The 14,687-nt window shown below is 50.8% G+C and overlaps 1 protein-coding gene across 2 annotated transcripts in view; it reads left to right on the forward strand.

The window, feature by feature from the left end:
* Positions 1–581: 581 nt before the first annotated feature.
* CDH23 (cadherin related 23) overlaps positions 582–14,687 on the forward strand; it is a 204,714-nt gene continuing 190,608 nt past the window's right edge. For both annotated transcript variants that reach the window (XM_064464641.1, XM_064464642.1), the window contains exons 1-2: positions 582–650; positions 5,546–5,623. In XM_064464641.1, the coding sequence (XP_064320711.1) occupies positions 584–650; positions 5,546–5,623 (145 nt within the window). In that variant the 5' untranslated portion in view covers positions 582–583. The remainder of the gene's footprint in view (positions 651–5,545; positions 5,624–14,687) is intronic.

Consider the following 14,687-nt stretch of genomic DNA (forward strand, 5'->3'; position numbering starts at 1 on the left):
GTTTGAGAGGTTTGGGGGGCTCTGCTTTGCCCTCCAAAATCCCGATGCCTCTTCAGTGACTCTGGGTCAAGCTTCCCACGCAGCTCTGCCAAAACACCTTAAATCCTGGCGCTGGTCGCTCACTGCTGCGTGGCGCCTGGGTTGCCGTGGCTTTCCCTTACCCTCAGCATCCTGCTCAGCGCCAGCGCAGCTCGTCTCAGCTGGGGCTGCTTCTGCTCTGGGCCTGGCTGCAGACATCACTGTGGCTTATCCCCTCGCGTGAGATGAGCAAATAGACTTCGGAAAATGAAAAGAAAAAACACATCACCTACACCAGGTTAATTCTGGTTCTGATTTGGCGCTCGCCAAGTGGACGGCTGGGGCTGTGTGAACTAGGAAATTGGTGGCAGCGCTCCTGAGGTGAAGTGCCTGGTATAAAAGCCAAGTGTTAACAAAATATTAGTCTCCTGGGTGTCTCAGTGTGGCTTAGGGGCACTGGGGTGCAAGCTGGGACAGGGGCTGCATCCCCGAGCCTGCTTTGGGGGGACAAGGTAATATCCTAAAGCACTGGACTTGACGCTGCCTTTCTTCTTTGGCAGGAACCATGAAGCGTCGCGCTGCTGCCAGCAGCTTTCTGCTTCCCCTCTTGCTGCTGGAGCTGGTGTCTCTGGGTAAGTCACCTGTCTGTCCAGTGCCGTGCTCTTCTCTCCCCACGCCTATCCCTGCTCGGGTCTCGTGTTTGCGAGGTACAAGGGTAATATTTGCTGTGTTGGTGATCTCCTGGCGAATACCTAAAAGCAGAGCAGCGCGGCGGCGGCGGTGGGGAAGGCATGGGTAAGCAGACCGCCCGTGTCCATCGCATGCGGTCCTGGGGACCGGCACGTTGTGCCCCCGCGCAGCTGCTTTTCCTGCAGTCGGTAAAAGGGCACACGTGGCATCAGATGGCCTTCCTGGGAGGAACTGGAAAGAGGCTTGGAGGAGGAGGAGAACGTGCTGGTGAACCCAGCAGTGGTAGATGCTCCTGGTGTATCTCAGTGGGAAGGCTTTGGCAACCTCCAGGTGTGGGTTCACCAAGTCAAAGCTGGTGGTGGACCTGGCAATATATGTGGTGTTAGGTCATTTTATGTAAATAAAACCTCATGAAAATTTGAGGGAGCGGACACAAGGCAAAGATGCAAACCAGAAGCTTGTTAGCAGTTCAACAGGGGAGGTATTACTGGCAGTGCTCTCCCTGTGCTTTCAGCAGCAAAATTATTACCTGATCTGTACTTTAATGTATACTGTGTGGGAAATAACTCCTCTCCAAGCTGCAAAACCTCTTTTCTAATTCCAGCTGGAGGGAAGGGCAGGGCTTTGGGTAGGCAAAGCCTCCACGGTCTGCTTTCCTCCTACCACTGGGCTCTGCTCCACCAGCATGATGCTCTTGGTCTTCCCTGGCGTGTGGGGTCCAGCCTGGCTGCCGGGTGGGAGCTTGTGGGACAACTGCCTTCTGGTGCAGCAAATGTGCCTCTTGGGCCGGGCTTTGGCATATCCTGGGATGCGTAAGAACCACAAGCGTACAGCAAAGCCCCGTGAAAATTGGGATTGTTGCATGAATGGGCTAAAGCCCGCGGGTGCTGGGGGGGAGATGGAGGCCGGGGGGGGGGTTTGTGTCTGTGTGGCGCTTGCTGATAAACAAGAGCGAGCGTGCGTCCATTTGATAGCACTGTGCCCTTTGGAATAAAGGCGCTTTTTTTTCCATTCCTCCTATTAAAGCTTCAAGATGGCTTGCCCAGATTGGCAGCCTGATTAAGCAGTCAGTGGATGACATTAGCTGTGACTGACAAGCACAGTCGATCTCCCTCTGGCGTCTTACTGGATCGAGTATAGCCTCACCAGTTAACTGCCCCGTCACCCCTCTGGAAGGGGAGAAAAAAATAATTAAAAAACATAACTCAGCAAGTCCTTTGCCCCAGTCTGAGCCTCCTACAATTTGCCCCATGGAGAGATTACTTGCCCCAAGTGGTCCAGTCCATCCCATTGGAGGTGGGATGATGGGTTTCGCTTGCCTGGCTGGGGACTTGCTCCTTCAACCCTCCCTGTGCAGTCAGTTGCAGCACCCATAGCGGGTGTGTGCACGGCCCTGCTCCAGGTGCCTGGCTGGACATAGCGGATAGGCAACAGCAAGCTGCAAAGCTTTGGAGAGGCAGCACAGGGAAATGGGGATTTGGAGCTGACACACTGCTGATCTGCAAGCCTCCTCTCTCCTAAACCCTGCCCAGCCCAGGGCTTGGTTGTCATCTCCCCCAGGAGTGCCTGCCCTTGATAACCAGGCTCTGGCACAACGCTTCTGTCTGGGACTGGGGGAAGCGTGTGGATGCACTACCAAATGACCTGGAGGCTGTTGGTGGTGGAGCTCCTCTCCTGGAAGACTTGCAAAACTTCTGGCAAAGCAATTTGGTAGGGCAGATGCAGAAGTGCAGCACGAGTGGGCCTGGTGTGTTTGGAAGAGGATGGCTTAGCTCTGGCGTGGCAGTGGAGTCTGCACAGTCCTACCCAGCTACTGCTGCACCAGAGATGGGCAGAGACCTTCGTTGTCTCCAGGATAGGAGGGACTGAGGGATGCCAGCTAGAACAGCCCCATGATTGCCATGCTCTTGCACTAGCGATGGCCAAGGACATGAGTATTGACTCTGAAGGGCAAATAAGCATCAGGTTTTACAGGAATAATGTGGAGCAGGTGTGGAAGACACATGCAGAGAAGAAAATCTCCCAGCGTATCAAAACAATGTTGACTGTGATCCCCTGGAGCCTGTTAGTAGGACTTGAAGGAGGAATAAAGGGTTACAAGTGTGTGGTGGAAGTGATGGTTTTCTGCCATGCACCCTGCTGGGGGACCATGGGTAAGAGCTGTGTTGAGTTGATACAGGGATGGTAATTCCCAGGGTATAGCTGGGTGATAGCAACAGTCTTGCAGAAGGAAAATCCAGCTGGTGATCCATTAGATGAAGCCACAGATGACGGCTGATTCACAGCGATGCCTTTGGGAAAGCGTGAACTCGCTTTTAGGGTATGGGGTGCCTGGCTGTGATTACCAAATTAATTTCTGTGAAAGGACCAGCATGCCCAAAGCCAACAAAACACTGACAGTCCTGGATTAAATGTGAAAGGAAACCTTCTGGCCATCTTAGACTAGGTGGCAGGGCGTGTGTGTGGGAAACTTCTGTTGCACAGACTGCCTAGGCACCTTTTGACAGCATCCAGGTTGGAGGGTGAGAGCTTACGGCCATATCTGAATTGGGGAGAGGGTTCCTGTAGGTGCCCCAAGGATTCAGCCCTCAGCAGCGCTGTGGGGGAGCAGGGAAGAGCTGTGGTTGGGATGCAAGTGTTGAGGCTGGCCAGGAGGACAGGGCTGATGGGGCTGTGGCTGGAGGCACAGCATCCCTTTTTCTTATTTCTCGGGCGATGGTTTCCTTTCATCATAGTGTGCATCTTTTGACCTCCATTTTTGTAGCATTCAGATGCTCTCTCCATCCTCTCCCATTACACACTGCCCTTCTGAACACTGACAGTCCGGCAGTGAGATGACAGCCTTGGTCTTTATCCTGGGATTTGCAGCCCAAAGCAGAGCCCTGCCTCTGGAGCCGCCTTCTGCTTTCCCCAGCTCTCACGTGCCAGTCGCCCTCCCCTCTTAACACACAGATCCTGTGTGCTTGCAGACTGGTGGTTTGAATGCCTCCCAGCACCTGAAGCAGCTGGATTTGGAAGATGCAACTTATTTTTAGTATACTGGTGATATTAATAAATATATGTTGAAATAGAGGGGTTTGCAGAAGCAAGTCCCCTGCGGGAAGGGCTGCTTGGTGTGTTTTAGCCTCACCTGCCCCCTTCAAAGCCTGGCATGGCAGCCAGCTACGAGTGTGCTTTGAAACCTCTGGAGATGCCATTAGCTCTCAATAACCCATTTTGTCGGGGTGGTTCTAACTTTCTTTCGAGGTACTCCAGAGGCTGAGATTTAAACGTGCCTTTGCAAGAGCACTGCCTCTAGTGCTTTCCCGCTTCTCGAGCGGGAAAAAGGGCAGGGCTGAAAACCCCTGTCTTGTTACAGAGGGAGCTCCAGAGGAGCACCCAGGCTCCAACCCCCCATCCTGTGCCCATGTTGCCCCCTTCTCCCCCTAAGAGGGTTTCCCATGGGTGCTAAGCAGGCTTGTGCATGAGCACAGCTGGGACCTGCACCTGAAGGGTCTCAGGAAAATCTCCCTCAGTTGGGAGCTTGGGTAGGTGAAGAGGATGCTGAAACATCATCTTCTGGTTCATTCTTAAGGTGGGATGCTGAAGTGCAGGGCATGAGGGTGGTGGCAAAGCGTAGTATGGTCAGGAGGGAAATCTGGACACCTAATCTCATCTGGGGTTTGTTATGGCTTTGCCTGAAGCAACGTCTTTGCTGTTGCAGCATGGCTGGGGTAATGATGGAGGTGATGCTCTGTAATGGCTGTGTTGAAAGGAGCCTGGCTGCATCTGGTGTGGCGGGGCTTTGCAAGGGGGTATCGCTGCCGCTTTGCTGGCAGTTTTCTATACTTGCACCATCTTGGTTTTTGCCTTAGCTCAAACCAAAGGCAGTTATGGGGTGTCACAGCTGGGAAGCGATGCCTTATCACTTCCAGCAAGTCTCCTTGAGAAGGGGCTGTGCTTTGGACCCTGGTCCTGCCTCTTCCTCTCCTGGGACTGGTTCCTAGGACTCCCCATTGATGGGTGTGAACTATTTTGGCCACACCACTTCCCCAAGCTCAGCCCTGGTTTTGATGGCTGGTAGCTGAACTCCATTTCTTAAAGCCTGCAGGCTTGGCTGGCTCCGGCTGCGTATCGAGGGAAACCCATCCCTCAAATGCAGCCTGGTCAACACTAAACTTTTGTGGAAAATCACTGTATTTCTCTCCTGATACCTCTCTTCCTGCGTCCCTTGAATGTTAAATCTTTCCTGGTTGACTTTTCCCCTGGTTCAGGCTGCAGTCGTCATTCTCCTACGTGCTCTGAACTTGACTCTGTCACCTAACGAGGCTGCAGCGTGGGGTGCTGTGGTCTGGGGGCAGGCTCGCAAGCTTCCAGCTCTAAAACAAGTGAGCAGAAAGAAGTGAGCCTGGTTATTAAAGGTGAAAGGAGGCAATTAGAGGGAAAAGCGATCAGGTGATGGGAGAAGGGAGGTACACCAGGTTTTGCTGGGATGGCTGACAAGGTGAAAGGCTCTCAACCGTGGGAACAAAGTGATATTAATCATGCGTTAAAACAATAATTGATATTCCTTGTCCCTGAGCTGTTGGCTTGCCCCTTCCCCTCTGCTTCCACCCTGCAAAAGAAAATACTAAAAAAAACAAAGGCCAGTGGAGGGAAGCGGCTCTCCAAGCAGCTTCTAAGGGGGACCTCGCGATGCTTTCTGTCCCCCTGTTAGCCCTCATCTTGGGGGTACCCCTCTCCATCACGATGCCAAGCAGCAAGCGTGCATCTCTCTGTGCCCTGACCCTCTCCTAGCTGTGCTGGTCCATGTGTGACGTGCCAGGGAAATAACGCCTTGCTTTTGTCCTGTTCCCAGGTCGGGGCAATCGGCTGCCGTACTTCATAAACTACTTCTTTGACACCTATCTCCTGATTAATGAGGATACGCCTGTGGGTAAGTGGGGCATGCCTGTGGGTTGGGGGTCCAATGCTGCCAACCCGCTGATGGAAAAGGATTAAAGAAATGCTTTTCTTTTTGCTGACAGATGTAGCTTATTTTTCTTTATTTAGGTAGGGATTGGGTTTTAGTAAATGCAGAAATCGACCTGGTCATTCTCAGCCTCTTTCCAGACTCTCAGTCCATTAAACTTGTGCTTTTCAATCAGGGCTCGTGACTGGCTTTTAATGTGGGAGGAATCGATTGGGAGCGGAGGGCGGCTGGGATGGAGGCTATGGAGGCCCCTTCTCACATCTACTGCCACATTCAACCATGCAACCCAAGCAGCAGCCTCCTTAAAGTGCTCTTGCCCACACCTAAGTGGTCACCGGAGCTGTCAAGGGTTGGAGGGCTCTGGACAGGTCTCCTCTAGTCACTGCTCAGCTCAACCAGGGCTTCTAGCTGAGGCTTCTGTCTCTTCTTGGGAGTCCCCTTGGTTGCATCTTTTGCAGCCCACGGTATCTCGCCTGTGGGGTTTGGGGTGGTGTCTGAGCAAGGGGGCAGGACGTGGAGTCTTGGTGGCGAGTTTTGGATAGACGGTGTGGAAGCTCCTGGGTAGTCGGTGAGCTCTGCAGAGACGCGTCCTCAGGAGAAGGCTTGCTGGAGCCGTAGACGTCTGCCTGGGGGGTTTTGTCTTGCGGTGATGCTCAGGTTTATTTGCAATGGAAAATAATATTGAAAACTGCTGCTTGGGTGCCTTTACTCACAGCACTGCAGAAGGCAAGCTGTGAACAACGTAAGGAAAGGGAAGGACCTGACTTCACTGTAATATTTTCTCAAATTCCTTCCACCCCCCCACCCCCCGATGACTTGTGTCCGTGTCGTTTTTCACAGCCGCCTTCAGCAAGCCCACCCCTTACAGATCAGTTTACACCCGGCTGCTTTGCTTTGCTTGTCTGTATGCTCCCTGCCCCTTGGTTGCTGGTGTCCCTGCAAATACACTTCGTGCTGAATGTGCCCTGGAAGTCCCAGGGAAGGAAGCAGCTGTGCAATAGCAGGAGTGAGAGCTGGTTGGGAACCGCTTAATGGAAACGCTTCCTCGCAGAGTACGCAGTTCTTGAAGTACTTGAGCTTGAAATACCTTATGGGAATTAGTCTGAACTTCTATTTTGGCAGAAAATGGGGGAAGATTTCTGACAGTCTGCTTTTCCAGTGAGATATTGTACAAGTAAAATTGTGCTTGGAATTACATTGGGGGTTGAATTTTATTTTTTTTAAACTTTGTGTTACACTGTACAGAAATCAAATTCACTCTTAAGAATATTGGCACCCTGGGATTTTGTTTTCAGATGCACTAGAGGGAAATGTCAGCCTGGAAAGTGTTGACAAACAGCGTTTGTGTTTTCTGCTGTCAGTAGATATTTTTGGAGTTCAGCTTATTAACTTTAGAAAAAAAAAATAAAAAGATGTAATCTGGAAACACCTTTCTTATATCCTGACTGGGGTGTAAGTAGCAGAACTGTATGTGGTGCCTCTTACCTAGAAAAAAAACACGGCTTCTTTTTGGGGGTCTGTTAGAAGTGCCCATCGTCATGGCATTGCGTGGACGGCCCCGTGCAGACCCCTCCTCGCCTCCCTATGGCGTCCCTGGGGACAGCCTTACCTAGCCCCAAACTGAGCGGTCCCTGCTTGCTGCCTGCCGTGCCGAAAGGCATCTTAAGCAACAATTAAGAGATCATTCCCTCTCTAATCACTTACAAGAGTAAATTAGTCTTGTCAGGAGCTATTAAGACTGAGAGCTCAGAATTCATTAGGCGAGATCGGGCCGAGGGAGCTGCTGGTGATGCTGCGGGTCCAGGCTGATTAATTTCTCCCAAAACATCATCAATGCCCATCTGTTTCATTTAGGTCCAGGGAGAGCAATTTTCAGGTGGACTGACCCTCTAGTCGGTTATTTCACCCAGAAGTAATGGAACACACACACGCACGCGTGGAGGGGGAGCCTGGGGAATGAGAGATGTGAGCTTGAGGTGAAAGCGATTGAAGGGGCCAGGGAATAAACTTGCAGAAGAAGGGCGGGGGGAGATGCCTGGAGAGGAGGAGGAAGGATGATGGCTGTTTGGGCCATGGTGGTACAGGTGAGATGGGACACCAGGAGAGCCCTTGTCAGCTGCTGTTAGCTGGATGATGGTGTGTGTTACTCTGAAAGCAGAAGTGCTGGCTGGTTAACGGCCCTTAGAAGAAGAGTTTGCAGGAGAGGGACCGTCTGTCTTTATCGTGCTGCTCACTGCCTTAAGCAAAATCATTCCAAGGGCCATTTCATTTTATTCCAAAGCTTTTAGAGGACTGTGGCTAAGGGAAAATGGTGTGGATATTGATGCTGGGTGAGTTGCTGGAGTTCTCTGGCAAGGTGTGATGCTCACCAGCATGCTGGAGAAGCGGCTTTGCTGCAGGTGGGGTTACCTGTAGCCCTGGATTTGTCAGCAAGTGGGGATGGACAGGCTTGGTGCTCTTGGTTTCTCTTTGTTGGGGTACCCCCTGCTGCAAAAGGAGTGTAATCTTAGCATAATGTAATGACTGGAGTCTAATTGCCCAGCAAATGGATTTGCTGTATGCCAGACAGGAATGGGAAAATGAAGATGATCCATCATGTCAGGTCTGCAACTAGCCTTATAACCACCTAGCTTGGATTCACCCGAGTTTCTCTGAAAGCTTTCATGCCTCAACGCCTTGCAAAATGCATGACAAAAGAGGCCATTCACACAAGCGTAATTCTACTTCATCCTAGCGATAACATTTTAGTATCACTGGAATAATGTTGTCTTTTTTTAAAATAGGGGGAAACGCTTTAATTGTTGCAGCCGAGCTGATGGCACACGCTTGGCTTTGCTCCCAGGCCATGGTGTGTCAGGGGCAAGGTTGCCCGGGTAGTCTGGGGATAACATGTCCCTTCTCCCCATCAGAGCTTGGTCCTGCTCAGAACTGGGAGAGGGGACTAAATTTGGAGGACTGATCTCCCTTGTAAAGCCTGCTGAGGTTGAGCGGTGCATGATGGGGGGGGACACCCACCAGGATTTCGTTACAAGGCTTGACAACCCCCTGGGCAATGTGGGTGTGAGTAGATGCCAGTGAAGGGCGCAGAGGTGGGAAAGGCACCCATGAAGGCTGGTCTGCTCCAGGGCTTCTGCTAAGGCTGCCTGTTATTTGATTCCCTTAGCTATTTCTGGGCAGGAGATTGTGCAGCTGAGGCTCTCGGCTATCCGCCCTGCAGGGATGCTCTCCTGTGAGTACCGCTGGGGTGCCTCCAGTGCCTGGCGGGATGCTCGGCCCCAGGTCCCCCAAAGTCGGCTGCCTCAGCATCTCCTCCTGCTTGTTAACCCATGACAGTGTGGGGCCAAGGAGAAGCGCTAACTCGGCGAGCCTGATGGTCAGGGCTGCTAGCAAGTGACACCCCGAGCGGTGCTGGCTCAGCACGCAGAGCCTGGCTGGGAGCGGGGTTTTTGGGCAAAGGCCTGCGTGCTCCCTGACTCGGTAGCTTGGTGCCACCATGATGTGGAGTGATGGGTGGCTGGGGTTTGATGAGGACAGCGCTTGTGAGGAGGTGGAGATGGGCACAGGAAAGGAGGCAGAGGGGGGCTTGAAAGCATAAGAGTGTGTGTATGTAAGGTACAGGGCTGTGCTTTGTGCTCAAAGCCCCCTTGCTCCTTCCCGTCAGCTGTATGCCTCCCCCAGGAGGCGTGGGCTGTGCTCTCCATCCCCTAGGTTTGCCATACTCAGAAAGATGGATGATTGACAGGGAGTTTTATGTGCTTCTGCCCCCCTTTGCTATGAGCAACTTTTGCTGAGCTGGTAAATGCACCGTAAATACATCATGTTTTGGGAACAGGGTGGGTATGCCTTTGTGAGCTTACAAAAAGCCCCGCTCGTCTGCGGTCTTGCAGATGGTGACTTCCAAACACTGGTGCAGGAATTTCAGCTAAATACAGTAGAAGAGAGGGTGATTGCTGGAGACACCCAAATCTCTTGGTGGCATTGCCAGAGTCATGAATTCCGCCGGGGAGCATGCATGTGGAAGCAGCCTTGCTCCGGGTACCCGGCTGTCTGTTGGCTGTGCTGTTGGACGTTTGAGGATCCCAGTCTGGCTCGTGGCTCTCAGTAGGAGAGCTTTGTGGCCTGACAAGTTTATGATGGTGTGGTTTGACTTTCTGCAGTGGGGAACTCTGATTACTCTTTCCCAGGGCAAGCTGGAGCCCTTCTAGGGTGGGCTATGTTGAGCAGACCACCTCCTCTGCTCACAGGAGAAGGCAACAGGAATTTGAGAGGAAAGCTTATTTTTTTTTTTCTTTTTCTCCCAGGGAAACCCACAACAGCTAAGGGGCTTAGAAGCATATGGATGTTTCTCTACCAAGTTCTGAGGGGCAGAGCTGAACTTTGGTCTTTGAGACCTACTTCACCAAAATGGGCCATAGTGGACCTTTCCCATGGAGTGGGGTTCTTGCTGTGTACCCCAAGTTGTTGCAGCCTGAGAGGGGCCAGAGATAGCAGAACACCGCTACAGAGTAGGTGTACTTTGTAGGCTGGTGGTGATTAAAGTAATTAGGTTGGTGTGTTATCACCACTTGCCTTCCAGGGCCTTCTGGGGTGGAGAGTTACTTTGCAAGAGGACTGGAAGAGGAACTCAGTGTTTAGCAGGCAGTGGCAGGGTGCGCACTGGTAACTCCGCACGTGGGCCTGAGGCAGCATGTCCCTCTGATATTTGTGGATGGCTTGACTTGATTATCCATCCTAGGCGAAGACCAGGCCAGAGGGCTTTTCTCCAGGCAGGGAAGGCTGCCATCCTCCCTGCACTGCATCTGTAATTTCTAAGGCAATCATCTCTTCTGCCGCTGCAGTGCTCTGGTCCAGCCAGATGCTTTGGCACCCGGGTAAGGTCCCCAGGGGTGCTGGGCCATTCAAGCTGCTGCTGAAGATATGGTTATCTGTGTGTGATTGCGCACGGGCTGTCTCGGCTAAATCCTGCCTGCTTGTTTGATCCCACGGCTGTGGGCATCTGCGGTGGCAGGGCTCCTCCATGATGGCACTCGCCTAATGCATCACTGGAAGGAAAAAGAGGGCTGGCTCTCTGGTCTCTGCATACTTCTGGACTGATTAAATTGTTTCAGAGCTGTCTGGGCCAGATATCCATGCATGAGGCTTGTGGGCCATCTGTTGGGGACAGCTTTGGAGGGGGGACCCGTGGGCGTTTGAGCACAGAACTCTCTTCCCATTGTCTCCTGGCATCCCTCCTCACTTGCAGGGGCATGCAGCTCCTGCTGCACAGGGGCTGCCCTAGCGTACCTGCTCTCGTATCCCCCTTGCTCAAAATTAAGTACTAAAGCTAAAAAGAGAAAATTAAATTAATCTCTGCTCACCACGGGGTTAAAAGTCAGGGCTGCAAGACCAGAAAGCATTGTGGGCATACTGTTAATGAGGTGCTAACTGGGTACTAAGGAAGTGTGACTCGGAAGAGCCAGAGGATAGCTTTAAAGCTTGGGGTTAAGTCCCTGAAAGCAGCAAGGCAGCACGGGGTGCATTGGGAGCCCTGGGCAGCGCAAGGACCTTTGAGTGACACAAGGTAGGCTGGCTTCTTGCAAAACTTGGCAAGCTGGAGGATGCTTTTGGAAAATGTGGTGGCTCTGGTAGTAGAGTGGATGGAGAGCTTGGGAAAGCCTGCTTGTTTGTAAGAGACGTGTGTTAAAGCAGCGGCCGTGCCCTCTTCAAGCCAATGCTGCCAGGCTCTTCCTTCCTGTGACTGCATACGCGGCTGAATTTGTGGGGAAGGGCCTCTGTGCCTTAAAGATACCACCTGCCTTCCCTTTAGAGGTGCTCCATCCAAGGTTATTGTGCAGTGGTTAAGCCTCCATCCAGCTTCACCCGTTCCAGCCGTGTGCTACTGCTCTCCCTGCAGCCAGGGCTGTGCTGAGCTGGTCACGCCTGCCAAGTTAGCAGGAAAACTATCCCTGTGTTTTTGTGTCCACGTGTTAGTTTGCTGAAACAGCTCCAAAAGTGCTCCAAAGAAAAGCTAATACCTTTTCAGAAAGGCAAGGTGGGAATGTGCAGGTGAAGGAAGATGGGTGCAACAGCCCCAGGACCTTTCCCCATCCCAGTTACACCACTACTACATGTTTAGGGTACAGCTAGCATCTGTTTGTTTAAGGATTTTTATTTTTTCTTCTAGTCTGTAAAGCTAGTTTTTCAGCTAGACCAAAATTTAGGCCTAGCTGATGGTAGAGCTGCAACATCAGGTGGATATATCAAGTCATAGGGGTCAAGATGGTGCAGGAGGGCAGGGGCAGGCTATCCCTTCGCTGTGGTGTTGCCTCAGATCAGCTTCAGCTGACGGTGAAGCTATGCTGCTGTAACCAGCAGGGGTTAAATGTGGGCTGGGGTCCAGCCTGGGATGTTTCCCATAGGCTTTCCAGCTGGTGCTGCTCTGAGCTGGCCCCCCTGAGGTTATCCATCCCATTCAGAAAAGGATGAGAGGGGAACAACTCATCTTCCCAGGGCCAGAACTAGTTTGCTACCTTTAGTGTAGGGTCTGGGGAAACATTGCTTTTTCTGCTTTTAAAACCAACCCCTCAACTGACCGGAGTATGGTGCTACCAGCAGCAACCAGCAAAAAGGCTGCGTGTCCCTGGCAGGCACGCGAAGCCCAGCTATTTTACATGGCCGTTGCTCCGCGTGGTGTCGGGGTTTGGGGCTGGTGTTACAGCAGGTACTTGCAGCCTGTTTTCCGTACAGAGGCTGGAACCCACGCGCCCCTTCAGCTGACAGTGCGAGGATGTATGTGTCCGTCACCCCAGCGGGGTGCTTGTGTGTGTGCAGCGAGCAGAATTGATTTGGCCTTTTAGAAAGGATAATTCCAGAGGAAGATGCTAGTCTCTGACTGCAAGAGATCTCGAGATATTTTTAAATAGGAAATCTGCATTGCAAGTTTTATTATAAGCATCACTGAGAGCGGGTGTGAATATTCTCCTTTAGAAAGGATGGCTATAGGAACATCACCTCCATTTTCAGTATTAATTGAAAGCAATATTATCATCCAATGGTTATTCGCTGTTTAAAACTGGATTTGCAGGCTTCTTGAGTGCCCTGCAAAGGACAGCCTTGTTTAAGTGTGGTAACGACCCTAACGAACAACAGTATTCGAGGCGTATTTTAAGAAGGGGATTTCAGTTCTCGTAACACGAGTCCTTCTGTCACTTGTCTTTAGAAGGCCCGTTGATGAAATTACCTGTTGAGCTGTACAAAGTACAGCATCATTAATGAAAACTTAAGGCTAGAAAATTAGTTATTCCCAACATCAGGAAACTTAAAGAAAAAAAAAATGCTCCCCCCCAACCCTTAACTCTGTGTCATTAAATTAATCACTTCATCAATCACTTAAATTTTCATATCTGCTTTGCTAATAGGCAATAAGGTTAATGCTTACGTTTAAGGGAGAGAAAGAGAGAGGGAAGAAAGTGTATTTGCAATATGGGCTAATTAACATGTCAGGGTAACCTTGCTTTTGGTAACCGCCTCATCAAACCATGTGAAGGTTTGATCTGGCCACCTTCCACCTTCGGGCGTGTGAACCCCCGCACGTGGGCCAAGTCCTTCCCAAAGAAACAAAGATGTGTGTTTGTGGTAATGAGGCCTGGGGTGGTTTTTATGTCTGAGATTACTTTAGTAGCATTAATTATCTGTACAGCACTGTCTGTGGGAGCTTCGTTTGTGGGCTGGCTTCTTGCTGGCTCTTGGGCTGTGCTCAGCAGAGCACTCTGTTACTCTGGAGTGTCCAGGCGTGGATGTCCATACCACCCCAGCTCAGTTAAATCAGGCCTTTGTGGCTGGTTAGAGGCATTAGCAGGGGTGAAGAACCTGATGTAGAGCAGGGATAACAATGTGAATCAAGTTTGGTAAAGCAAAAAACACAGGGCAGGGGGAAAAGTGTGTGTGTATGTGTATATATTCAAATTAGGAGCAATACATATATATATCTTTGTGGAGGAATAAATGTTCTAAGGGAATGTGTTATGGGCCAAGAGTATTTCCTTATACTGCAGGGAAATACTTGCATATGCGTACACTCATAATTTTTATTTTTGGTGGGGAAGGCGAGCTGTGTTTTCACTTTGAGTCTATCAATGGGACTTCTGAGAAAAAAAAAAAGCGGCGGTTGCAAACAGTGATAAACATGCTTGTGCATTTTGCCTGATCAGGAACTTGATATATTTGGGTTGTGTAAGCTTAAAAAAGAAGAAGAAAAAGTACACCCCATTGCCCCCTACTTCTATGTTTGCACACAACGTTTTCATGCGAGATCTCTGCAACCTGGGCCTGCTTCACCACAATTTGGCTAATTTTCTTGACTGAGGAGCAAAGCGAGAACACGTGAGAGGAGGCCGGGAGATTCCCCTGCGTTACACAACGCGCAGGCAAGGTTCGTGCTGCGATGGAGCGCTACGCGTTACGCTTGGCATCTCGGTGTGCTTTGCCATCTAGCCTGGGGCCGCGGTGAAGCGGCAGGTGCGTCGAGTGGAGGGTGCTGGGAATAGATGGTTTTGAGATGGGCTGGCATCCAGCCGCTTGCACGGTTCGAAGTTTGTCGATGAAATGCTGCAGAGGCACGCATCCAGCTCTGAAGGCAGCTGCCTGAGGTGGGGAAACAGTTTGAGGCGCTTTCCTTTTTGCTGCTGCAAAAGGTATCCCACGATAGCCTCAATGACTCTTTTGACGCGATTTTCAGACTTCTAGCCTTGTGAAAAATTAATCTTTTAATTAAAACTTTCTATAATTGGTCACCATGGAAGTATAACTTTGCCTTTAAAATAAAAAATCAAGCTATTCCCTCCCCACACCGGTTTGCAGTTGTTGCTTCCTGGTGTTCAGTTTTGTAAAAGAAATCATTAAAAAAAAACCAAAAAACAAACAAAATCAACAAAAAGGTAAAAAAGGTTTCTTCACCTGCCTCAAAATCATCTGAGCAATTAAAACATGAGAATGTACTTAGCTAGTCCTCATTATGGAAAACCACTGCATTCCTATATGAAAATAAGCA

This window comes from Phalacrocorax carbo, chromosome 13 (genome assembly GCF_963921805.1).
Source record: "Phalacrocorax carbo chromosome 13, bPhaCar2.1, whole genome shotgun sequence".
NCBI classification, from domain to species: domain Eukaryota; kingdom Metazoa; phylum Chordata; class Aves; order Suliformes; family Phalacrocoracidae; genus Phalacrocorax; species Phalacrocorax carbo.